At 41.7% G+C, this 27,938-nt stretch overlaps 1 protein-coding gene across 1 annotated transcript; it reads right to left on the bottom strand.

Annotated features, from left to right (window-relative positions):
• Window positions 1-27,924, bottom strand: PROZ (protein Z, vitamin K dependent plasma glycoprotein). Its single transcript, XM_040336245.1, has 8 exons — window positions 27,811-27,924; window positions 23,207-23,370; window positions 12,002-12,026; window positions 8,345-8,458; window positions 7,065-7,202; window positions 4,996-5,081; window positions 4,775-4,892; window positions 1-773 (listed from the first exon to the last, which is right to left on the bottom strand). The coding sequence occupies exons 1-8, from the start codon at window positions 27,878-27,880 to the stop codon at window positions 256-258; spliced, it is 1,233 nt and encodes a 410-aa protein (XP_040192179.1). The 5' UTR covers window positions 27,881-27,924; the 3' UTR covers window positions 1-255.
• Between the last annotated feature and the right edge of the window lie 14 nt (window positions 27,925-27,938).

The following is a 27,938-nucleotide window of genomic DNA, read 5'->3' as shown; positions in this document are numbered from 1 at the left end:
TGAGTAATCATGTCAGAGCTTATATTTTGTCTTACAGTATATACAGTATTTGGTTATGCATAATATAAGATTTGCCTTCCCTGGTATGAAGGTTATACAGAGCTTTGTAAAAGTTAGGATATGATTTGGTAAGCAAAATTTCCCTTAAATAAACACATTACCAGAGTATAAAGTGTATAAAAGAATTGCAAAAGTGTATGTTCTGTAATAATGTACAGGTGATCACAATTTACAAAATGAATGTACAGTAAATAATTATGCACGGTTCTGTAGTAACCACATTATATATCTAGAGATTTTAGTAAATAAAAATACATTTGGGCTGCTGGCCTCTATATTATTTGTTCCCATTATACCTACCAAGAACCAGGCCCCCTTGTGTTCAATGGTCAAATGGCTCCCGTCAACTAGAGCAGAATCCATACCATTGTTCGATATCCCGCAGAACAATCGATTTGTCTGTGTTACATTGAAAGCCAACTCACAATGTTCCTTGTTAGTTTCTGTTGCAGAGAATTGAAAAGGTTGTATTTCCAAAGTCTTGTTGGAGGGCAGCTTCCAACCACTCATGGTACCCGGTATACGTGGCATTAAGACATTCTCAGCAAAGTCCTTCTGAGGAATGCAAATGGGTAAGGCATGTTTGTGGAGCTTGATGGTGTCTTGCAGCTTCACTAAGGCTATGTTGTTGTCTCCAGTATCTTTAGAATATTTTGAGTGGACACGATAGCCCTCCACTTTAATCTTTTGCTTATTTCCAGGATCACCATTTCCTGTGAAGTATTACAAGCAATCAGCAGTAGGTCTAAACAGAATATGTGTATGGGGGGAACTAATGCGCAAAGCCAACCTAACCGTAAATATCTAAATAATAAAAATAACAGCTAAAATGTATAAAAGCAGCAGCCACTACCAAAATAGTGCTCACGCACCAAAAGACATATGTAAAAAGGGTATGTAGAGGCGCTTGCCAGTTAAAATAAATAAATAAATAACTATAATGCCAAATATCGCACAGCAACGTATGGATAAGCATCTACATTGAGATGTGAAAAGTGGAAATAGTGAGAATTAATAGAATTAAGATAAAGACTAAAAATATTAATTGATAGTCAATACATTAATAGCAATCCAATAAGGTCACCAAACAGTGATAACGTGAGTGATAGTTTCCATAAGAAAATCCAAAAGCACACAGTGTAAACTCTGGGTGATAAATAATATTAAAAAGCAAAACATCAATAATTGTGAATAAATACGTTCAAGTAAAAAATATATATATATGCATAAAAAATATAAAAAATATTATAATTAATAATTTCAAGTTTATATAGTGTTCCAAGTCAATCTCAACTTTTGATAAAAAGTTCCAAAAAAAGGTGCAAAAAGACTTATAATAAAGTGCGAGTCCAAACTTTTCCAAAATGTATTTGCTTTAAAACACTATTTGCACTTTTTTGGAAAAGTTTGGACTCGCACTTTATTATAAGTCTTTTTGCACCTTTTTTTGGAACTTTTTATCAAAAGTTGAGATTGACTTGGAACACTATATAAACTTGAAATTATTAATTATAATATTTTTTATGCATATATATATTTTTTTTACTTGAACGTATTTATTCACAATTATTGATGTTTTGCTTTTTAATATTATTTATCACCCAGAGTTTACACTGTGTGCTTTTGGATTTTCTTATGGAAACTATCACTCACGTTATCACTGTTTGGTGACATTATTGGATTGCTATTAATGTATTGACTATCAATTAATATTTTTAGTCTTTATCTTAATTCTATTAATTCTCACTATTTCCACCTTGCACATCTCAATGTAGATGCTTTGAAGGTATTGGAAAAAAGGAGTGGAACATATATATTGGATTTAATGATCATTATCCATACGTTGCTGTGCGATATTTGGCATTATAGTTATTTATTTATTTTAACTGGCAAGCGCCTCTACATACCCTTTTTACAGCAGTAGGTCTACTATTAAAATGGCATATAGGTTGGAAGAGAAATATCAGTAGAAAGGACAAATGGTATGTGCGAATATATACTCTGGGCTCATTCTCACTAAAACTATGCGGTTGAGATGTGTTTTTACCACTCCCCAACTGCTCCCCCTTTAGTTTAAAAGGCAGCGGATGGGGATGTACACATGCCGTGACTGCTTTGCGATTGCGATAACATTTTTACCCCCCCCTGTCCTGTTTAATGGGCACTACCGCCAGCCATCCATGGCCTCAGGGGCGGACTGACTATTCGGGGGCCATTGTGCACTGCCCGAGGGCCCCGTGCCACTAGGGGGCCCCATCAGGGTTGCCAGCCTCAGTAAAACCATGGACGATATGTAAAAATATGTATTTAAAAAAAAAAAATCCCCAAATTATAGCTGCCCCAGCCTCTCCAGTACTTTTTCAGTGTGTGTATATGTGTATTCTCTGTGTGTTTATACTGTGTATGTGTATATACTGTGTGGCCCCATAATCTCCTATTGCCCGGGGGCCCCACGAGTTGTCAGTCCACCCCTGCATGGCCTATTCATGCTGCAACTGCTCCAAATCCATGTGCAGTGCGGTGGTGCAGCATTCAGTGGGTTAACAAGGCAGTAAGGGGGTGATATATCACCTGTCATGTGCCTCGGAAAAGTGATCAGAGCGTGGATAACTTTACAAAGGGAATGATCCCCTAAAGAGTGAGCAATTGCACACCATGGCTTTTTATTTTTTAGGATCAAAAATAAGTCTCTGTGTTATTTGCCTGTAATAACACAGCTTAATTAAGAACATATGGTCAAATGGTGATGCTGATGGGTGTCATCCCACTATTCACTCTTTCTTCTCCTTTCATCATGTACTCTGTCAGCACATGTGTATGCAGAAAACATGTTTAAGTACATACATTAGTTACATTTAAAATACATTTAATGCTTTTTATTATTATTATTATATATATCGCTGCATTAGTTAAATCCTGCTTGAAAAAATTGTATGTCTGCACTTAGTTAATGCCCTCTGTTTTTATTTTTAATCAGAATGGCATATACATTTTCTTTGCTGTGAACATCAACTTGCAAACTGATTTTTAAAGCATCTCTGTTGCTAAAATAAAATTCTACAATTGGGGCTTATTCACATGAGTGGCTCAGTGGAGGTGGTGAAAGTAGGCGGTCGAGTCATGGTTTTACCTCCACTCCACCGCCAAGCAGCAAGATAACATGGCCAGTGGCCATGTTGGTACACACTGCCACAGTTGCGATGCTGTATGACAACCATTGTAAAATCTATACAACAATACTGCCTGTTAAATGTGACCAATTCGGCTTAATCGGGTCATGCTCAGCAGTGGCCCGTCCATTATGGGCACACTGCCGACCCCCCTATCCATGTGTTCAGCCCCCTGATCTACATGCAGGGCGCCAGATCATGGATTCCATTGGGGGGGGGGGTTTAAGCATGTGATTAGAGACAGAGGCTCTAATAGGCTTCAAAAAAGGGTGGGCTTGGGGCGCAGAGCACTGAGCCCCCCGAGCCCACCCAGTTGTGTAATGACAATAGCGAATGAATATTCACTATTGCAACACTGATCCTCCTCCTGACCATGACCTGATTGGCTGAAACGACAGGTGTTTCTATTGGAATGCATAGGAGGAGGGAGGAGATGTATGGCAGAAGTCGCCGTGATGCAGAAGAGGAGGAGAGGACACAGGAGCCACTGCCTGCCGCCTGTAGAAGCCCGCAACCCGCCCGCCCGCAACCTAGATGGGGTAAGTGTCTGGCTTGATGATCGACCGACCTACCGAGGGGGATGTGGGTGAACTGTCAGCTGACTGACCTATGGCTACTGCTGCTGACTCAGTCAATTAGGAGAGTCCCTGGATACCCAAGGCTCCTAAGCACAGCTCTGAATCGAGAGGGGGCTCAGGTGAGTATTAGATGGGACTGTGGGGTTATCGGCACACACAAGGTTTTTTTACCTTCATGTATAGAATGCAGGAAGGTAAGAAAAAAACTCAACCTTTACTAACACTTTAATCTTGGCTTGCAGCTGCAGCCTGGTATTTCAATAGAAAATCCTACTTTGGCTACAAAAAAAAAAAGGTATTGCAGAGGTAGCAGTATGTCTTCCTGAATGCCTGGCAGCTGCTGTCCTACTACCCTACGAAAAGCAATCTACTACAGATCACTTTGCAGAGGGTCAGTAGAAAGGGCCACTGCAAAGAAGCACTGTAGTTTAAAGTGATTGTTATACCTACCTGCTCTGTTGCAGTGGATTTGCACAGGGCAGCCCAGATCCTCCTCTTCTCGGGTCCCTCTTTGCAGCCCCTGGCCCCTCCCTCCTGTCGAGCTTGCTATGGTGTCACCTGAGCCGAGCTGTGTTCCATTCAGACACAGAGCTGCGGTTCGACCCGACCCGATCTCTCTCCTGATTAGCTAACTGACTTTGATTGACAGTTGAAGGCGCCAATGGTGCCGCTGCTGTGTCTCAACCAATCAGGAGGGCCAAAGGAATCGTCAACATCGCTGGATAGAGATGGGGCTCAGGTAAGTATTAGGGGGGCTGAAAGGGGGGGCTACTGCACACAGAAGGCTTTTTTTGCATTGAATGAACCTTTGCAAACACTTTAAAGAAGCCTTTACATACCCAAAACTGAAAAAAATATAAATAATAAAAAAAAAATCTGGAAAAGGGAGGCAGCAATGCAGAGATTTCCTACTTGCTTTTAGGAGTCGTTCCCTATTAAACTTATATGGAACTGGCTCTTACTTACCCACAATCACAAATGGAGGTCTGAGATGATCCGTGCATTTTGCAGTTGTTAGCACGAGAGATTTGCTGATTATAACTCCACTACAGTGTTGTGTCTCTTCTGCATTTACGAGAAGAACCTTGAAACAAAAAGATGTATTTGATGGAACTTACAATTACATGTTTTATCTTTATTAGGAATAAGTATTTCCCTGGATGGACACATCACCATCCAGTGCTTACCTGCCAGGGGAATGTAGGCTTTTGGTTTTCTCTCAAAGTTGATTCTGTTGCGTTATCTTTTTGTAACTGTCCACATGCATAGGGTTCTGTGTGTAGAAGAAGAATGCAAGATCTATTTCAAATTTACATTCATTACCACCAGGGGTCAAGTCCTGGGGAAAAAAGTGTGGGAACTCCCACCCAAGATCCACTCCCCCACCAAAAAAAAAAAAAAAATGATACGCTCATATGCATATTTACTAAACCACATGTTTTTTTAGAAAGAAATCCTGCGATAACTCGCGGCAGACCTCCGCAATGTCTCCTGGGAACAATGACAAAAGCTCCCAGGAGACATTGCAGCATCGAGGAAGTGACGGAATACCTGCACACTACCCGATGAATCCATATACAGGAAGCGGCCAGTAACATAAAGGATTACTAAGGTTCGCCTGCCCCTGACAGTGACTCGAGCTGGGCATCGCCGCTTAGTGAAGGATTGGCTCAGGTGGCTCGGCTGCTCCAGTCCTGCAAAGGGAACTGCGTTCCTGCTGTGAAAAAAGTGCAGGAACTCCGTTCTCACGCATTCCCGCAGGACTTGAGCCCTGATTACCACTTGATCTCCGGAAGGTTTTTCCCCCTTCATGATCAGGCTATTTTTTGCTATTCAGCACTGTGCTATTTTAACTGGCAATTGTGTGGTCATGCCTCACTGTCCCCAAATGAAATTTTATATTATTTTTCTCACACAAATAGAGCTTTCTTTTGGTGTTATGCGGTCACCACAGTTTTTTTAGATTTTTGCTAAATAAATGAAAAAAAGGCCAAAAAATTGAAAAAAATAACAAAAAAAAAACATTATTTAATACTTTCTGTTCTAAAATATATCCGAAAAATCAAATTGCTTCATAAATGTAGATCAAAATGTATTCTGCTGATTAAAAAAATAAATAAATCTTCGGTAAAAGGTAAAAAAAAAAAAAAAAAAAAAAAAAAAATCCCAAATGAATGTATATTAATTGATTTGTGTGAAACTTATAGCTTCTACAAACTATGGTACTGTGTGTATATATATATATATATATATATATATATATATAAATGGATCAATCCTGATATACTGATGGTCTATCTCATTTCTTGAGGCCCTAAAACGAAAGGACAGTACAATTGCCACCCAAATTACCTCTTTTTTGGAAAGTAGACAGTCTGAGATATTTAGTAAGAGGCATGGATGTAAAAGCATACAAAAAATACATTCCTTGACCTCTTTTGCATGTGATTATAGCACTTCATGGTATATGACACGGGCCATGTGAGCAGAGGTGACATTTTAAGAGAGTTTGGACTTCAAATCCAAGTCTTTTATTGGAGATTTCAGTGCAGCAAAGGTACTGCCATGTTTACTTAAAACTGACTTTGCACCTTAATAGCAAGGTATGCTTCTTTGGCAAGCCCCCCCCCCCTTGCTGAAATGCCACATTAAACTTAAAAACAAAAATATCTGTGGGCAAAAAAGTTAGATAATAAAGACCCTTCCCCCAACTTCTACCTGTGGTGCCTAGGTGAGGGGTGATGTTGACATCCTTTTGGTGAGATCTGGAGAATGTTAAGTAGCCCAAATATAATTGAGAAGAGACAGCTTCCCCCTGAGGTGCCTAGGCAAGGGTGACATCACTATCCTTTTAATAAGTTCCTATGGAATCCTAAGTAGCCCAAATATGACTGAGAAGACGCCGCAGTGTGCTGCAGCATCTTCTCGCGAGTACTCGGCATTCCCCAGGATCTTGTTAGCAGGAAGGTAATTGATCCTGTACAGTAGGGAAGGCAGGGGAAAGGTAACTATAATATCATTTTTCCCTCTACAGGTGTTTTTTTTCCCAAGTTTGCACTGTTAATTAAACCTAATCGTTGATTTTAGAATCTATAAAAAAATTAAGCTCCTTATCAGTTAAACTGCGATTCTGCTTTGCAAATTATTAAAAAATAAATTTCCGATACAGCTGTCATCCATGCCTCAATTCTCATATTTAGAAAATATATTGTTGAATAAGTAGTCCTATGTGGGGTTTTTTTTTTGTGTCACTTGCCTGTTGGGTGACAGGACTTTTCATCTTCACCAAGCTTGTAGCCATCTGCACAGGAGCAGGTGTAAAAGTCAAGTCCATATCTAGGCTCACAGAAATGCTGGCATCCATCTTCTGCATCGGGATGGCATTCATTTACTGCTACAGGGAGACAGGGATAAAATATACTGGTAAAAAAACAGAAAATCTGTATACAATATGCACCCAATCTCTCACTCTTTTACAGTGTGTATCTCAGTTTTGTCTGGTCAACTAATTTAAAGTCCCAATTCTGGGCAAAAACGATTTTGTTGACCATCCCTCCCAGACACCTCTAACCAACACTATTAGGCCTTTTCTTTATTTATCCTTACCTTGTTAAGCCAGATATATTCACCTAAGTACCCCATCCAGGTCCCTCACTACTGGTGGATCCACAATGCATCATCCTCTTCTCTGTTATGAGAGGACCCTGCTGCACCCTATTCAATAGGAAGTGTCCATACCTGACAGGTACTGGTTTGGACACCTAAAGAAGGACCCAAGAAAGTAAACAGTAAAGAAGAAGACTTGGGGCTGGATCATCCCACGACTCTGGCTACAGATAAGTAAAAATATTTTTTATACTGGAGTGGTGCTTTAAGTAATGTTTTTTTTTTTTTTTAGATGAGATAGATTTTAGGCTACCTTCTCCATGCAGCTCAGCCCTATTCTGATTATACGTATATTTTAGAATGTTGGTGAATTGTGCATGTGTGTCCAGATATGTAAGCACTACAGGCTGTGTCTCATACCATGAAATCTTCAGATGCACACGTTTATAAAATAGAAAGAATACAGTCAATCTTTATTTTTTTAGATCAGGTGCCCAGGATCATCCTCCTCTTTTCCAATGTCTCGGTCATTTGATGTATTATGTGATCACGTGATTGGAAAACTAGGAAAGAGAGACTTCTTTCTTCCTACTCTGGTGGGTGCCCAACCTGGAGGCCGGCTCTTTACTTAAAATTTTGTCAAATTTTCAAAACTGTGCATCAGCAGCTCATGTGGCCAATGGTCCAAGCTACAAGGTTTCAACTGATCCTCTGAACACACAATCCATGATTAATACAGATTATATTATGGGCCCAGGGCAAATGTCATGTTTTCCTCTAGAAAATAAGAAAAAGCTCAGCTTGCAAATGTTATAAAATAAAATCAGATGCAGCTACTGCTTGTTATAAGAAATGCTTATAAACTAAAGAGATGATATTTTACAGTTCATAGTTATATAGATTTTCTTTTATAGGGGTGTTTTGTCTTACCCATCTGGCATTTATTTCCTTTATATCCTACAGGACAGGCGCAAATGTAACTGCGAATAGTGTCTGTGCACACAGCATTGTTCATACATGGGTTCGAAGAGCACTGTCTACCATCTGTAAATACAGAGACAAACTTTTACAGTGGACAACATAGATATTATATTTACGGTACTTTGGTAATCGGCATTTGGACATTTGTAATTGGTAATTTTTTTAGTCTGTGGAAGTCAGAAAGTCATATGTTTTTGGATTTGTGTATCTTGCTAGTACTGGGGAGAATGGACCTGTCCGATGTCATAATGTGCCAGTTTGGTAAATTGCTAAGATTTGGGATTTACAGTAAGGAGAACAACAAGAAACCAACAAACAGCAATTGTCTTCATAGGCCACTTGGTGTTTCTAAACAACAACCAACACTAAATGGCCTTTGAGGAGCATTGTTTGTTTCTTGTTCAAAATACACATCAAGTAGACCCATCTATGCTAGTAAGAACTGGGATCCTCATAGAATTTTGAATGCCACTTTTTGTAGTATTCATTAGATTTTTATTTCAAAAATATATATATTTTTATTGATTTAAATATAACCAACATGTAACAAATACACACAATAAACATGAATATTGGAGTGATCCTTGCAGGGGAGTACATTACACAGTGTATGGCAGAGTTATATGCAGCAAGACCATAGGAAGGTCACATTACTGGAAAAGAAAGCCTAGCTCCCTTGGGCCAAGTAGTGACATGGGCAACCACTTCTACATACAAATCGATGCAAGCCTGAGTGGAGTAAGTTTGAGACAACTTATTAACTAAACAATGGCGTCAATAAAAGACACATTAAACCAAAGGCACGTCAGAAGCTGTAGAGGGCTCAGCTAGGGATTTGGACCATATTTTTTGGGACAGCCTCTGTAAGTATATGTGTCTTTATAAAGAGGCAGAACAAAATATTACAGCGTACACATTCAAAAAGGACATTTACCTCCTGCAAGGCTATTTAAAACACCTGAACATTTTAAAAAAATATGGGGATTTAGTCACACCACATGGCAATCCCCATATTTTTAGAAATTTTTCAGGTGTTTTAAATAGCCTTGCAAGAGGTAAATGTCATTTTTGCATGTGTGGCTATAATATTTTGTTCTGTTTGTATGGTCTTATGGCTGCACCATCTTTAATGCATCTTTTAGGGTGTGCCCCCCAAATCTTTGTCTAGTGTATGGATTCTGACCAAATCCCTTTGGGCTGGAGAACCCCAGTCCCCCATCATTGCCTCTTATTAGTGTCCACCTGTGTTATAGGAGAAGCTCTCCCATATAGAGGAGTGTATTTCTTCCATGGTTCAGAGAAGCAAGATCTTCCATTCTATGGATAGTATAGGACCCACCGATAATGGGGTACTTTGACGCAGTAAGTGGGCTTAAGCACCATATAGCCATATGGTGTGACTAAATCCCTATTTTTTGCAAAAATGTTCAGGCGTAGGGGAGGGAACTAACTAACCGCCAGTGGCACTAATACAGTGATCAGTGCTAATAATTAGAGTTATACCGATACTAGTATCGGGACCGATACCGAGCATTTGCGCAAGTACTTGTACTCGCGCAAATGCTGCCGATGCCCTATCCTATACTTCTCTATTGACCGGAGAGTGTTTATGCGCCCGTCCATTGATACGGCGCACGCTGATGACATCATCACGTTGGACGTCAATGCCTCACACTCCTCCTGTCAGCTATTTCATGCAGGCTCTTGCATTCAGTGTGTGTAGAACTGGGCGGGGAGACGGCGCAATGACGTAATCACGCCGATCTCCGCGAACGGAACAGCGCTGTGTGGACTGTCATAGAGCTAGCAACGCCCATATTGAGGAGAAGAGAGGGCGGCACATAGGGAAAGCCCTAGGCGGGGGCCAGAGCACACCATCAGTCTGCAAGACGTGCATCAAAAACGGCTCCCAGGGATGAAAGGTGAGCGTGGGCCGCCCACTGCTGAGCCGTGCTTAACTCTGAATGGCGGCAACAGGGACAAGAAAGAATTGTTTATGTGGCTGCGGTGAGGTGAGAGCGTGTCGCTGGATAAGTGTGTGTGTGCGGGGCACCGGGGTGGGCACTCACCCTCTACACCCCTCCTTCACTTTATTCTCCATATGTGTGTATGGGGGAGAGAGTACATGACCCCAGGAATGACTGCTCATCACATACGGGCACCCCCCCCCCTGCTTCTCCTACAGGCCTATCAATCACTGTGTAGTGCCAGGCCTGCCTGGAGAATAGTTTTACCATAGAGGGAATGGCAAAGCCAATGCTGGCTGTGAACATCTCATTGTACTTTATTATAACTTTACACTATATAATTATGATTTCTTCTAATCATACACTATATAAAACCTGATTGCTTCTAATTATACACTATATACAACCTCCCACTGACCACCAATGTAAGGGGCATTCTTAAATTTGAAAACTGTCACACAACATTAAAAAAAAGTATCGGTATTCGGTATCCGCGAGTACATGAAAAAAAGTATCGGTACTTGTACCCGGTCCTAAAAATGTGGTATCGGGACAACCCTACTAATAATATATACTGTTATTGGACTAATGACACTGGATTTGAAGGGGTTAAAATCTAGGGCGATCAAGGCAATAAATGTGTGCCTAACAATGTTTACTGTGTGCTGTTTTTACTAAGCACTACACTTTGCAGAGAGTAAAAAAAATAGCACATCACTACTGTCTGCAGAGAGCCCTGTATTGTTTACCTACACAGGGGCTCTCTTCTGTCATTCTCTTAGCCAATTGTAGTTGGGGCAGTGTGCGTGCCCCCTACTCGGAAATGTCATGTCACCTACATGTACGTGATTTGGCGCAGTGGGCTGCCTTGCTGCAGTAGAAGTGTGGTGGGTAGTCCTAAAGCAGTAGTTTTTCCCTAACCAGGGTCAGATGGGGTAAAGCTTTGAACTTTCTGGGCATTGTCCAAGGGCACCAGATGTCCAAGGATTAATAGCAATATATCAAAACACACAGATGAGGATTCAAGTGTGTCAGGGTTCTGGCAGGCGTTTGTGTATTTAATTGTCACATATTGAGAATGTTGTCATTTTTTAGGCAGGCATGCATATGTCAGTTATTCTTTAAATTTACCATGGTAACTGGTTTTAATGCTTGTAGAAATAAAATGGGTCTTCTAAGAGGGTAAAGCTTCAGAGATTTTTTTTTTCTAATTTGTTTACTTTTGTACAGTAATTGGTAGTCCATGGAAGTCCAGAAATCGTTTTTTTTTTTTTTTTTTTGAGTTACGGTATGTAAATTCCAAAGCCATTAGGATTCTAAGGATTTGTATAAATGCACAGTTGTATTACACAGGGTACATTATCCCTTCTTATATAATAAAACAAACATGGATGATTGGCTCTGTCATTGTCATATACAGACCAAGACTGATAGACATACAAGCAATATTTATTTTAAAAAAATGGGTTTTGTTGGACATGCATGTTAAAAGGTTCTCCTTACTTTTGGAGAATTGTCCAAACATTAGTGTTTGGGAAAAACTATCACTTAATTTTAGGGGGAATTTATTTTTTGTAGGAACGATCTGTGTTTTTGTGTATGCATGTGTACATTTTCCAATGAAAGCAACCGTACTTACCATAATATCCCTTCCAAAACTCATCCTAATAAAGATATAATAAAAATATAAATAATACAATTCTGCTGACATGGATTACAGTTTATGGAGAATCAACTATAAATGAATTCATAAAAACAAAAGCTAAACTACCACAAAGTTTTCATATTATCACAATTTTCACAGCAGGTGAACACCTCCTCAACTTCTTACAGCCTTAGAGGCCCATATGCCCTCTCTCTACGATTAAAGCCAAAAGGGGAAGTTCCACTTTAAATCCTCCACCCCCCCCCCCACTCCCTTCTACCTAATTTGGCACACCATTTTTTCAGGAGGAGCTGGTACCTAATTTTAACAGGTACCCACTTCCGCTCAGATGACCTAGTCGATCTGAGCGGAAGTTCTCCTCTACCGCCCCACAGTCTTTTGAGACTTGCGCATGCGCAGTAGATATCGGCCCCCGATAATCGGCCTCACTGGTAATCAGCCGATCCCTACTTAACTTGCCATGTTTAGTATGACAAGAAAGTAAAAATGTAGACGCTATACCGATGTGCCTTTGGGACTGCCATTATGGAATAATCTCATGTTTCCACATTTGTTTAGCTTGTAAAACTCCTCTTTTTGGCTTAGGAACTTTAGCCAATGTATTATAGTAGCAATGTTTTGCATTCCTTTGAGGGCAGAGGGCATATTAGTTACCTAAAATTGTATTTTATAGATACAGTATTTACCGTTCCCGCATGCTATTCAGGCGCAGTTTGGACCCCACAACCTTTGCTTTCCGAATTACACTCTGTTTTGAGGTCCCAAGGCCCTAAAGACCTAATTTTCTCACTATACTCCCATATACCGTGTTTCCCCGAAAATAAGACCGGGTCTTATATTAATTTTGGTTACAAAAATCAGACTAGGGCTTATTTTCAGGGGATGTCTTATTTATTTATGGAATGTACAATAATCTACATTTATTCAAATACAGTCATGTCATTATGACGATCTTAAAGTGGTTGTAACCCCAAAAATAAAAAAACATATCCTGATCCTTTAAAGCATGATAGCCAGCACAGTGACCCGCCGTAGCTCTTCTTCCCCACTTTTGAGCACTGCAGAGGAAGGGGCCGCTGACGTGGGAGAGGAGAAGATCTCTGGCCGGTTGCATGAGCGCCCAGCGGGACTGTAAGTGAGGTATTTTTCAAAATAAAGTTACAAAAGGAGACACACTGCTCATTATATAATCTTTTTACAAAACGGATTACATGTTTTTACAACGACTTTAACTAGGGCTTATTTTCTGGGTAGGGCTTATATTGCAGCCATCCCTGAAAATAATGCTAGGTCTTATTTTCGGGGTAGGGCTTATTTTCAGGGAAACAGGGTACTATATGCTAAGCTCCATAAGCTACCTCTAGCGGTTTGCACCAAATGGCGATCTTTAATGTTCATCCAATCGAACAGTGTCCCCTGCAGTTAATAACAATTTAATACAACATAACATTTTCCACCAAGCCTACCTCATGCAGATCTGATTACATGCCATGCATCATATCCCCAATTCTACCTGCACTAGGTGCGCCCAATCAAGAGCTGAATTTTTATATGTCATTTGGCATGGTCCACCATTAGTTTTCTATTGAAAACATATTGTGGAGCTATTATCTAGTGATTTCAACTCCTGTTCCATTTACCCCTGAGATTTGCCTATTGGGTCTTTAAAGTAGAACTATAGGCTAAACTTCTATTTTCAATTCGGATAGAGGAAGAAAGGGTTATAACACCTGTCAGATTTTATTTTTATCCCATTACGGAGATTTCCCTTCACTTCCTGTCCTATAGCCAAACAGGAAGTGAGAGGAAATCCCTGCAAATTAAGGGAATTCCTTTGGGACCCACAGGTCATCAGAACTACTGTCACCATTGGAAGATTTCCCACTCAATTATTTTTCTGGGTTTTCTTTTACTTTCATTTTTAATAATCCCTCTCCAATCTATCCAAAACAGAAAAAAAAGTTTTGTCTTTAGTTGTACTTTAACCACTTCAGTACCGGCCCATTGTAATATGACGTCCATAGATGGGATCTCCCACCCCGGGTGGACGTCATATGACGTCCTGGGCTTTGTGCGGTGATATCTGAATGATGCCTGCAGCTAGAGGCATCATTCAGATATCATTCTTTCGTGGCGGCGATTCTGTGCACGATAAGAACAGTCATAGCGGCAGTTCCACCGCTTGATCGTTCTGATAGGCGGCAGGAGGAAACATCCCCCTTCCCACCGCCATCCGGTGCTTCTCCGGGCGCTCCCGTGCCATCGGGGGCCCGGAGAAAGAATCGTCCAGTGATGAAAGGGAAACATAGAGATGACTGGTGACCAGATGGTCACCAGTCATCTCTATGACCGTCGGAGGCCTGGGCGCAATGTGATGGTACCCGGAAGTGAACAAAGTCGCGATTGTGGCTAGTAAGCATGAGATCAGTGAATTTATTTTCAGGATCTCATGCTTTCCAGCCTGGAGGAGAGATGTGGGGTCTTATTGACCCCGCATCTCTACATAAAGAGGACCTGTCACACACCTTTCCTATTAAGGGATGTTTACATTCCTTGTAATAGGAATTAAAGTGGTAAAAATAAGTAAAATTAGAAAAAAAAAATTATTTTTTTAAAAAACACCCCTGTCCCTGGTAGCTCGTGCCCAGAAGCGAACGCACACGTAAGTCTCACCCACATATGTAAACGCCGTTCAAACCACATATGTGAGGTATTGCCGCGTGCGTTAGAGTGCCAGCAACAATTCTAGCACTAGTCCTCCTCTGTAACTCTAAACTGGTAACCTGTAAATTTTCAAAGCGACGCCTATGGCGATTTTTAAGTAGCAAAGTTTGGCGCCATTCCATGAGTGTACGCAATTTTAAAGCGTGACATGTTAGGGTATCTATTTACTCAGCGTAACATAATCTTTCATATTTTACAAAAAAATTGGGCTAACTTTACTGTTTTGTTATTTTTTAATTCATGAGACCATTTTTTTTTGCAATAACCGTCATTTTATTCCCTAGGGTTTCTGATAAAAAAACATATATAATGTCTGGGGGTTCTGAGTAATTTTCTAGCAAAAGAATGATGATTTGTACATGTAGGAGAGAAGTGCAAGAATAGGCCCGGTATTGAGGTGGGTATAAAAGCCCTGTATTGAAGTGGTTAAGATCAAGAGCAATCGCCATGTTATACTAGAACACCACTGAGGGATTTTTTTTGCATGAAAGCCATTTGTGCTTAAGTGGTTACAGCCCTCTCCTCCCTTTAAGTTAGTCAGTGGTTAAAGGAGTTGTAAACCCCTGCGGTTTTTCACTTCAATGTATTCTATGCATTGAGGTGAAAAACCTCCTTTAGTGTACCAGCCCCCCAGAGCCTCTCTTTTACTTACCTGAGCCCGATCGTTCCTGCGCGGGGGCAATTACACCCGCCCCAGACAGTATCTATGCCTGACTGGATAGATTGATAGCAGTGCAGCCATTGGCTCCCACTGCTGTCAATCAAATCCAATGATGTGGGAGCCGGGGGGCGGAGCCGAGTCCTGCTGTCTGTGTTAATAGACACAGCAGCTGGACACGGAAGCACGCCCGCATGGGGCACTGGAGAAAAGGAGGAGCCAGGAGCGCTGCTGAGGGACCCCAGAAAAGGAGGATTGGGGTCATGCTGTGCAAAACCAACTGCACAGAGGAGGTAAGTATGGCATTTTTATTTATTTTTTAAACTGAAGGTTTAAATATCCTTTAAGTGCAATTAACTAGGTACTGCCCTATGAGAAAGTTATTTATGAAAACAGACATTGTCCTTGTTAATATAGTAAGAAAAATTGAATATATAGGGCTAGATTCACGTAGAATCGCGTAACTTTGTGCGGGCGTAACGTATCCTGTTTACGTTACGCTTCCGCAACTTTTACAGGCAAGTGCCGTATTCTCAAAAAAAGTTGCAGCGGCGTAGCGTAAATAGGCCGGCGTAAGCCCGCCTAATTCAAATTGTGAAGAGGTGGGCGTGTGTTATGTAAAACAGGCTTGACCCGACGTGATTGACGTTTTTCCCTAACGGCGCATGCGCCGTCCGTGGAATTACCCAGTGTGCATTGCTCCAAAGTACACCGCAAGGTCATTGGTTTCGACGTGAACGTAAATGACGTCCAGCCCCAATCACGGACGACTTACGCAAACGACGTAACTTTTTCAAATTTCGATGCGGGAACGACGGCCATACCTTACATTGGTACGCCGCACTTACGCCACCATATAGCAGGGGTAACTATACGCCGGGAAAAGCCTAACGTAAACGGCGTAACTGTACGGCGTCGGTCGGGCGTACATTCGTGAATTCGCGTATCTTGCTGATTTACATATTTCAACGCGTAAATCAGCATACACGCCCCTAGGGGTCAGCGTAAAAATGCAGTTACGATCCGACGGCGTAAGAGACTTACGCCTGTCGGATCTAATAGATATCTATGCGTAACTGATTCTAAGAATCAGGCGCATAGATACGACCGGCCGGACGCAGAGATACGACGGCGTATCTGGAGATACGCCGTCGTATCTCCTCTAAGAATCTGGCCCTTAGTGTGCTTCTCGCCTAACAATAACATCCTGTTGAAAAAAATTACCTTTTGTGTTGCATCCACACTCCAGGATACTTTGGTGCAATGTGGATTGCTACTGTAGATGGTTATAGGTGTCGGTTAAAATAAACTTAGGGAAACGTTTGTTAAATGATTTGTTATACAACACTGTTTATGGCCCTTCATTGATCATTGGGGTGGATTCAGGTACGAATTGCGCCCTCTTACGGAGGCGCAGCGTACCGTTTTAACGCTGCGCCTCCTTTTTTTTTTTTTTTTTTACTTTAATTTCTTTTTATTTGATTTTGAAATGACTGGTACATCAATCGGTTATTTAGACACGTAGCCATCTTTCAATATACAAACATGCGTAAGAAAACAAACAAAAAAAGAGAAAACAACAAGCTACCATCAATACTGAGCATGTATTTAGCTTGTATAACCGGATGTACCTAGTATCTACTAAGTCTTCTAGTCCTGTATCCAATCTCCCCCCTCCCCCCACCCTCCCCCTAACTATCTAAGGGAGCGTACAACCCCATTAACTAATCCGCTAATCAATCAGGCGGGAACATAAGAGAGGAGTGGGCCGTGATTTATCCTTGTCTCTTGTGTTGGTAGTAAAAGTCACGTACCCAAAATCGCTAATCCCTATTAGAGCTCCTGACAGTCCTGCTCTCACCGCAATAAGTGGCAGCCACTTCTAACGGAAAAAAGGGGGGGGGGCATGTAGCCCTGGAAGCACTTTCTCTAGTACCATCCTCATAGGTTCCCTGCCGCCCTCTGCCACGGCCCCCATATATTAGTAAATTTCCCGTAGTTCCCCTGTCTAGTGAAATACACTCTCTCGTTTGAGATTGTTAATTTCATGGTCTCTAGCCAGTTTTCTACCGACGGAGGAGTCTGCGCCTGCCATTTTTGGGCTATTGTTTTTCGTGCCTGGAAGAGGCATCTCAATATAGCTTCCAAGCTACCTTGAGGAACTCTTATATCTTCTATACACCCCAGGAGGCAAATCCTGGCCACTGGATTAAGGGATATTCCAAATACCTCGTTTATCCTCTCTATTATTTTTACCCAGAAGTCATAAAGTTTAGGGCACTTCCAGACCATATGAATTAAATCCCCTTTATCTTTACATCTCGGGCATTCATTATTTTGTCTCCACCCCAATTTAAACATTTTATGCGGGGTATGATATACCCTATGTAGTAAAAACAGGTGGGACAGTCTTTGCGCAGGGGCAATTGAGACCAAGGCGCATTGTTGAAGAATCCTCTCCCATTGTTCAGATGATATTGTTCCCAGGTCTCTTTCCCACGCAGCTTTACTCTTGACCGGGCCTGCTCTGCTTATCGCACTAGCACTCAAGGTATTATATGTTGCTGTTATTAAGCCCTTGGCACTACTTGCCATGATTACTTTAAGAAGGACGGGGATCTGGGTCCATATAATTGTTTTGGGGCTGAATTGTGCTTGGATAGCGTGGCGTACCTGCAGATATTTGTAGAATGTTTTGTTAGAGATATTAAATTCTCTTGTTAAATCTGGGAATGTTTTTAGGGTATTACCCACAAACAGATGCTTTAAACGAGTTATACCTTGACTCTTCCATTCTCTCGATTCTTCTATCCTTGTTACTTCCTGTAGGTTATTATTTTTCCATAGGGGGGAGAATTCTGTTTGGCCAATATACCCCAATAAGGTCTTTGTTATATGCCATACTTTAATAGCCAGTTTTATAGTTGGGTATTTGTAGGGGAAGTAATCTGCTTCTAGGGCTTCCAACAACAATTTATGGGGATTACCCGTTAACATCAGGCGGCTAATAAAGCCGTCTCCCTCAGTGGCTCCACACCCCGCCAAATGTTGCAGTTGTGAAGCAATAAAATATAGCTTTGGGTGTGGAACCGCCATACCCCCTTCTTTTACTGGTAGCTGGAGTGTTTGCAAGCTTATCCTGGCTTGGCCGCCCCTCCATATAAGTTCTCTAAATAGTGATTCTATGTTCTTGAACCATTTATATCCCAGCCATAAAGGTGCATTATGGAGCAGGTATATTAATTGCGGCTGCCATATCATTTTAATTAAGTTGCATCGTCCTGCTACAGACAGGGGAAGTCTTTTCCAGATATCGCATTTATTTTTCCACTTTAATAGCAATGGGTCGAGATTTAAATTGGCATATTGGGTTACATCTTTCGTTATCCAGATCCCTAGGTATTTAAATTTTGTGACCACACTTAATTGAGAAGTACCTGGCAGGAGTTGGAGATCAACTGGATCCAATGGTAAAAGGGCAGATTTTTCCCAATTAATTGTCAAGCCTGAGAAATTACCGAAATCTTTTATCAGTTGTATCACTTTGTCTAGAGTGGTTGCAACATCCCCCAGAAAGAACAAGATGTCATCTGCAAATAGTGCAATCTTGTCTTCCCCTTGGTGTCTTCTAAACCCCATTATGTCCGACCTCGTCCTGGCCATTATAGCAAATGGTTCCATAGCGAGGGCGAACAGAAGGGGGGATAGAGGACACCCCTGCCTCGTCCCTCGCTCCAACTGAAAAACTTCTGATATCTCATTATTAATTTTGACTTTAGCTCTTGGCTCGCTATATAGTAATTTAACCCATCTAATAAAGCGAGGTCCGAAGCCGAACCTCTCTAATACTTCCCATAAGTATCTCCATTCGAGGCTATCAAATGCCTTGGCGGCATCAAGAGATAGCACTGCTCTGGGCCTCGCGTCATCAGTTGGTATTTGTATGTTTAAAAAGGTTCTTCTTATATTGGTAGTTGTTGCCCTACCTGGTATAAACCCTGACTGGTCTGGGTGGATAAGTTTACTGATGAATCTATTTAGGCGAGTTGCTAAAATTTTGGCTAAGATCTTAACATCGGTAGGTAGCAAAGAGATTGGGCGATAGGATGAGGGTATCAGTTTTTCTTTCCCCTCTTTATGAATTACTATAATAGTTGCTTCCAGCATTGAACGGGGGAGAGTACCACCACTCTCAGCCCCCTCCAAGGCCTTCAACAATTCTGGTAACAAAATCTCGCCAAATTTCTTGTATACCTCGATAGGTAGTCCATCCGGGCCAGGGGATTTCTGGTTTGGCATTGAGGTTACTGCATGCTGAATTTCACTTAAAGTGATTGGTGCTTCCAAGGCCTGTCTGTCCACATCTAGCAGGGTAGGAACTACTATTTTCTGAAAAAACAATTCCATAGCTCCACTTCCAGCCCTCCCTTTAGATTTATATAGTTCTTTATAATATTCGCAAAACGTTTGTAAAATCACCTGGCCATCCGTAGAAATTTCTCCCACCATTGTCTTTATTGCTGGGATATTTAACGGGGGGGAGTTAGTCTTACTCAAAAGAGATAACATCCGCCCTACCTTCTCTCCCTCTCCAAACTGGCACTGCCTTTGTAGGGTTCGCTTGTTCTCCGCGCATTTCAAAGTAGCTGTTTTATACTCTAGTTGTTTTGTCAACCATGCTTCCCGCATGGCTGGGGTGGGTTGCTCAATAAACCTTAATTCGGCTTGAGTGGTCTCACGGGCCAACTTGCCCTCTTGCTCTCTCCCTTTTCTTTTTACCCTGGCGACTTGCTGAATTAGCAGGCCGCGCAGAAAAGCTTTCAGAGAGTCCCAAACTATTCCCGTTGGAGCGGATCCTGTATTAATATGTACAAATTCTTTCAGTTTAGACTCCAGAATTCCTGTGTCACTAATCAACTCCAGCCAACCTGGATTAAATTTCCACTCATTACGGGAGACTTTAACTCCAATCTTTATTATTAGCACCAGAGGGGAATGGTCCGAAACCCCTCTGGGGCCATAATATATTCTCTTTACCAAGGACATTACATCATCACTACCCACTGCCAGGTCTATTCTGGAGAGCGTATGGTGGGAGCTAGAATAGCATGAGTACTGGCGATCTTGTGGAAAACAAGTTCTCCATATATCTCTCAACCCTATTTCCTCCAGGAATCGAGCTAGTCGCCTCTCACCAGATCTTTTTCCCGGAGGAAATCTATCCAAGCTTCCATCCAACACCTCATTGTAGTCCCCTACAGCTACCACCGGAACCGCTGGTTTATCAAGTATAAATTCGAGGAGTTTGTTTAGAACATCTAGCTTAAATGGTGGGGGGATATACATATTGGCCAAAACATATGGACTGTTCTCAATTAGGCAAAAAAGAAATATATATCGGCCTTGCTCATCTATCTGGGATTCAGTACAGGAAAACGTCACCCCCCTCCCCACCAAAATGCTCACCCCCCTTGAGTAGGAAGAGTGAACCGAGTGGAACTGGGCCTGGAATTTACGACTGTTCAGTAGTGGGACGGTGTCCCTAGTCAAGTGTGTCTCTTGTAAGCATAACAGTCCCGGCATACCGTCTTCCAGGAGTGACATAACTGATGTTCTCTTGATTGGATCTCCCATACCTCGAACATTCCAGGAAGTGATGGCCAATAAACTATCCCGCATCTAGACAGACTGACATAACAATAGGATACACAACTCTGATCCAGCGGTATAGGTATACGGCCATCCCTGCCTTTTCTGTATGGGTCTGAAAATCCATTGGCCTCCCCTCACTCGCCTCTCCCGTTTCCGCCTCCTGTGACAACACTGCTCTTGAAATAAGTAATGTACGCTCCCTAACTTTACCCCTTAACACCCCCCATACCCTCCCCCCCCCCACCCACCCCCTTCCTACCCCGCCCTGCTGGGCACCCCTTAAGGGCTTGTCCAATGACCTCACTAAACTCTCTCTCACACATCCCGCAGCCACGCAAATGCGTGTCCCTCCCTCTCTCTCTCTCCCCCCCAAAAAGACAAAACCCGTCATAAACCGACCATGAAATCTAAAAAAGAAAAAGTGATAACCAAATCCCCCCCCTTAACCGTGTGGTACCTCCCGCTTGTACTAGAGCCCCTGGTACGACCCCGAGGGGAGTATAAACCTTTTTATCACAAGTATAATTACAGTACCTTGGAAAACAAATCTTAATACAACGTGTCGAGATTTGTGAATAAAAAAAAAAAAAAAAAAAAAGGGGGGGGGGAAGGAATGCTTCATTCCCCCGTTCTGCATAAAGGTAGAGGTAAAGTGAAGCAGGGGTAAGGTCAAATATACTTTATATGCTTACTACCAAAAATAGTTACCACGCCCCTTTTATTGCTTAGTTTTTTAGTGATAATATTGCCGTTGCTTCATAAATCTCTACACACCTTGTCAAGTTAATAAGCATGTGAAGATATATACAAAAAAAGCTTTAACATGAATGACACCAAGTGTCACTAAAAGGTGCAAAGTGTAAAGTGCAAAAAGTGCAAAGTGTGAAGTCCAAAAAAAAAAAAAAAAAAAAAATATTTATATATTAGATGGACTTTAACATGAGTGATACCAAGTGTCACTAAAAGGTGCAAAGTGCTCAGAGCAGAGCCAAAAAAAAATCTTTTCTCTTTTTCTTATATTTATTTTCTGTTCACTTTTCTTTCTTTTTTCTTTTTTCCTTTTGATGGGGGGGAGCAGTAGAGTTTTCTAAGGGCATAGGTCGTCCAGCCCTCTCATGTTTTGTTAAACCATCCATGGTCTGGGCCTTCTACTGGGCTGGCCTCCCTTAACGTGTGTCCTTCGTTTCCTTCCATTTTCTTCCCCTTCCTTCCCCCCAAGAAAACCTTATTTGGAACTTTAGGGGTTGGGTTTATCCAAGTAGTCAGTGACATCAGGGATGATGATCGGGGAAAAAAAAAAAAAAAAAAATAACAACCCCTCCCCTTCTTCCTCTTACCCCCTCCCCTTCTTTTCCTCTCTTTGATTAGGTGCGCTTCATTCATGAAGCAGTAGCTACGTAATTTGCGCGGGCACTCCTTAAAACTGCCCGGCGTAAGGGCGCGTAATTTAAATTATCCCGTAGGGGGGCGTGGATCATTTAAATTAGGCGCGTTCCCGCGCCGAACGTAGTATGCATGCTCCGTCGGGAAACTTTCCCGACGTGCATTGCGGCAAATGACGTCGCAAGGATGTCATTTGCTTCAACGTGAACGTAAATGGCGTCCAGCGCCATTCACGATTCACTTACGCAAACAACGTAATTTTCAAACATCGCGACGCGGGAACGACGGGTATACTTAGCATTGGCTGCCCCTGCTAATAGCAGGAGCAGCCTTACGCGGAACCCGACGAACGTAAACGACGTAAAATGCGTACGTAGGGCGCGCGTACGGTTGTGAATCGGCGTTAGTATGCAATTTGCATACTCTACGCTGACCACTACGGGAACGCTACCTAGCGGCCATCGTAAGAATGCAGCCTAAGATACGACGGCATAAGAGCCTTATGCCAGTCATATCTTAGGCTGCAGTCGGCGTAACGAGCTTTCTGAATACAGAAAAGTCGTTACGCCGGCGCAACTAAGCAATTGCGCTGCGTAACTATGGTTACGCAGACGCAATTGCTTACTGAATCCACCTAAGTGTCTGTACTGTGTGAATATTTGTAAAAAAAAAATTCACACAACATAACAAAGGACATTTAAAACCAATCCAAACCAATGTTATATTATGTATATTATTTTAAGAAATCCATGGGAACTTACTGTGTTCTCTTTGTTTTCGTATGATTCCCTTGCTTCTTCATATGTGCATAGTTCTTCGTAGCATTCTCTCTCCAAATTTCCTTTGAGCAGTTCCTCTATAATGATAAAGTTTGCTCTCTTGTGCCTCTGTATTATTTTGTTTGCATTTTCAGCTGATAGAAAAACTAGAAAAGCATATAAATAGCCTTAGGTATTGCAAAGCTAATTGTATTGTGTAGATTTCATCAATAAACCATATGAGCTTTCTACTCATGAAACTTTCCACTCTTCATTCTTTTTTGTTCTGACTGTGGTACAAGAAGACATACAGTGGGTAAAATAAGTATTCAACACATCGCTATTTTTCTAGGTAAATCTACATATAATGGTGCATGAATTTTTCACTACTTTTTGGTAACATCCCATGCAATGCATACATACAAGAAACCAAAACAAATAAGTTCAGAAATTAAGTTATGTGTAAAAAAAAAGGAATGACACAGGGAAAAAGTATTGAACACGCTAACTGAAATTTATTTAATACTTCGTACAAAATCCTTTATTGGTAATGACAGCTTCATGACACTTTCTATATGGAGAAACTAGTCGCATACATTGCTCAGGTGTGATTTTGGTTCAGTCTTCCACACAGTCTTCAAATCTTGAAGGTTCCTTGGGCCTCTTCTATGAACTCGGATCTTTAGTTCTTTCCATCTCTATTGGATTGAAGTCCGGTGACTGGCTGGGCCATTCTAGCAGCTTCATTTTCTTTCTTTGAAACAAATTGAGAGTTTTCTTGGCTTTGTATTTGGGATCATTGTCTTGCTAAAATGTCCACCCTAATTTCATCTTCATCATCATGGGAGATGGCAGCAGCTTTTCATCAAGAATGTCTTGGTACGTTTTTCCATTCACCCTTCCTTCAATTTTATGAAGTTTGCCAGTACCGCTATCAGTATATGCTAAAAAACAGCCCCACGCCATGATTTTCCCACCTCCAAACTTCGCTGTTGGTATGGAGTTGTTTTTGGGGTGATGTATAGTGCCATTTGACCTCCAAACTTGGTGTGTATTATGGCATCCAAAGAGTTCAATTGTGGTATCATCTGATCAGACTATATTTTCCCAGTATTTCACAGGCTTGTCTAAATGTTGTGCAGCAAACTTAAAACAAGATTCGATATGCTTTTTCTTCAGCAATGGAGTCTTGCGTGTTTAGTGTGCATACAGGCAACGGCGGTTGAGTGCATTACTTATTGCTTTCTTTGAAACAATTGTACCTGCCTGTTCTAGGTTTTTCTGAAGCTCTCCACCAGTGGCCCTTGGCTCTTGGACAACTCTTCTGATATATATTTTCACTTCTCTATGAGAAATTTTGCGAGGAGCACCTGTTTGTTGTCGGTTTATGGTGAAATTATGTTCTCTTCACTTGCAGATTATGGCCCCAACAGTGCTCATTGAAACATTCAGAAGTTTAGAAATCCTTCTGTAAGCAATGCCATTGGTATGTTTTACAACAATAAGGTTGCGAAGGTCTTGAGCAAGCTCTTTGCTCTTACACATCATGAGATGTTTCTTGTGTGACACCTTGGTAATAAGACACCTCAATATATATTGAGACTGAACCAGCTGATATTAATTTGTACTGACAAGGGGCAGGATTGCTTTCTAATTACTGATAGATTTCAGCTGGTGTTTTGGATTTCCATGCCTTTTTGCACTTCCATTTCTTCATGTGTTCAATACTTTTTCCCTGTGTCATTCCATTTTATTACACATAACTTCATTTCTGAACTTTTTTGGGGTTTCTTTGTATGTATGGATTGCATGGGTTGTTACTGACATGTGGTGAAAATTTCATATCAATAGCATCTTTAGAAATATATTTTACCTAGAAAAATGGTGATGTGTTCAATACTTATTTTACTCACTGTGTGTGTGTGTGTGTGTGTGTGTGTGTGTGTGTGTGTGTTACTCTTCCTATTGTTGGGAATCTTTTATCCAACTTCTAGATTATTGCATTTGTGAATTGGAAAAGTCAGTATACATGAAAAGCATGTCCATTTAACTAAGAAGAAGTGTGTCCTTTACAGTGGCAGTTCGTTCATAGAGGGCGCTGGAGCGCTGCCCCCTCTGGCTCTCACCGCCACTGAAATAACATAGATTCATGCATTGCACGAATCTATGTTATTATCGCCACTGCCGCTGTTATTCAGATGGACGGCGCTCATGTCCGGCCATCTGAATAACGCCAGCTGGTTGGCTGTACGGGAATGTCTATCAAAGCCAACAGCTCTGATAGGCTTTCCCAATACAGCCCTCGGATCCCGGAAGCTTATTCTCGGAGCGCACAGACTGTACGCCCCTTGGATAAGATGACAGGCGTCTCAGCCAATCAGGTTGGCCGGTTCTGGCTACCGGTAACCTGATTGGCTGAGACGCCTGTCAGTCATCGAGGGCGGGAGAAGACATCGTGGGACGTGGATGCCTGACTCCAGTAAAGGTAAGTGCCGGGCGGGGGGGAGAAAGCAATTAACAGGGCACAGTGGGGACAATTGGCACAGCGGCGACCATTGGCACAGCGGCGACCATTAAAGGGCACAGTGGTGACAATGGATGGCACAGTGGCTGCGTTTAATGGCATGGCACAGTGGTGACAATGGATGGCACAGTGGCTGCGTTTAATGGCATGGCACAGTGGTGACAATGGATGGCACAGTGGTGACAATGGATGGCACAGTGGCTGTATTTAATGGCTTGGCACAGTGGTGACAATGGATGGCACAGTGGCTGCATTTGATGGCATGGCACAGTGGTGACAATGGATGGCACAGTGGCTGCATTTAATGGCTTGGCACAGCGGTGACAATGGATGGCACAGTGGCTGCATTTAATGGCATGGCACAGTGGTGACAATGGATGGCACAGTGACTGCGTTTAATGGCATGGCACAGTGGTGCGAATTGATGGCACAGTGACTGCATTTGATGGCATGGCACAGTGACTTCGTTTAATGGCATGGCACAGTGGTGACAATGAATGGCACAGTGACTGCGTTTAATGGCATGGCACAGTGGTGCGAATTGATGGCACAGTGGCTGCATTTGATGGCATGGCACAGTGGTGCAAATTGATGGCACAGTGGCTGCGTTTGATGGCATGGCACAGTGGTGCAAATTGATGGCACAGTGGCTGCGTTTGATGGCATGGAACAGTGGCTGCGTTTGGGCACAGTGAGACTGCAATTTTTTTTTTCCTTTGCGCCCCCCCAAAAATTTTGAGCACCAGCCGCCACTGGTCCTTTACCTACATGACTTTGTGCTACAATATGCCCCTTTTCCCATCTTATGCATACAACACCAGCACGTCATGAATTACATCACAGCAGTAAAAGTGTAATGCTGCAGCGCCGTGAAGGGCTTGAAGGAGGGGTGTAGGACAGAGGAATACTTCTTATAGAAGACTCAGCACAAGGGACACATCATACTAACCTTAAGTTATGTCCCTTGTGCTAATTTATATGTTTTTGATTTTAACTTAATTTTGAGGCACCAAGAAAAGATGCCATTCTGAGTGTATCCAAGGGCTGCAACCTGGGAACCATTTTGTAGGAAAGTCTATTGCTCCTTGCGAAATGTGCTGTGAATACCAGGCTGCTCCTCAGACTTTGCACCTCAGGACTTGGACAAATTTCCCAATGACAACACATCTTCAGGACAAAAGCACAGGCCTAAATTTAGAGACACAAGGCAGTGAGGCAGACAAAAGGCACAGGGGGTCATCTTTAAAAAAGAAAAGAAAAATTAGACCTCTTTTTGGATTTGAGGGGGTCTATTCATTTTTTGGCAAAGGGAAGGAGGGGATTGAGAAGGTTGAGGAAGGGTGCCAGGAGCTTGGCTAAGACCACCAGAGGGTGGTTATAGTGTAGCGTTGTTTTTTGCAGCTTTAAATGGCAGCTGATACAGTTTGCTCAGCGCTTTAATAGTACAGTTATAATACAATTCAATACAGGAGGAATCAGAGCTCATTAGAGCTTACAATCTAGAAATCTATCTATCTGTCTATTTACAATATCTTTCAATCCCTCTACAGTAAAAAAACGATTTTGAAGCAAGGGAGCTCATTATAAGATAGATAGATGTCATTAAATGCTTTAGAAAGTATATGCAGTAGCTGCAAACAGTCTAAAGATTCTGAACATTCACACCCTCTTCAAAATCGACTTAAAACCTGAAATCTAAAAGAAAAGAAAACTGCAGACAAAAGAAGGATTTAACGTCATGCAGATGGGTTCCTGAAATTAACTCAGGACCTAATATCTCCAAAGCATCTCTCTATACATCTATATTATTATGCTATTTATCTTTACCCCAAATATATTATTATAGCATATCATTAGATCATTACATTACATAAAGTATCTTTAAATTAACTGTGGATATGATCACAATAGAATCCTCACTTTCTAGTGTACTATAAATAAAAGTACATACTTTTTATTATCTGCTTACTTGCAGTTAAAGCCTCATGCCTGTACACTTTGCGATTAAATCATTAGGATTTTGTCAGTTTTACCAAACCTGATTTTAATAACAAGATAAATAACTAGTAATATGAAATCTTACCTGTTTTCTCTGCCTTGGGGATGAGAAATAGTAGGAAGAATATGCCTGCTGTCTGCATCAAATTAGCCATTTTGGTCAGTTGGGAAATTGAAAACGAATTCTGTCCTAAGAGTTGGTAAACACTTCTC

Source organism: Rana temporaria, chromosome 2, assembly GCF_905171775.1.
Source record: "Rana temporaria chromosome 2, aRanTem1.1, whole genome shotgun sequence".
NCBI classification, from domain to species: Eukaryota; Metazoa; Chordata; class Amphibia; order Anura; family Ranidae; genus Rana; species Rana temporaria.
Note: the sequence above shows the minus strand (reverse complement) of the source record. Positions and strands in the feature narration are given on the sequence as shown.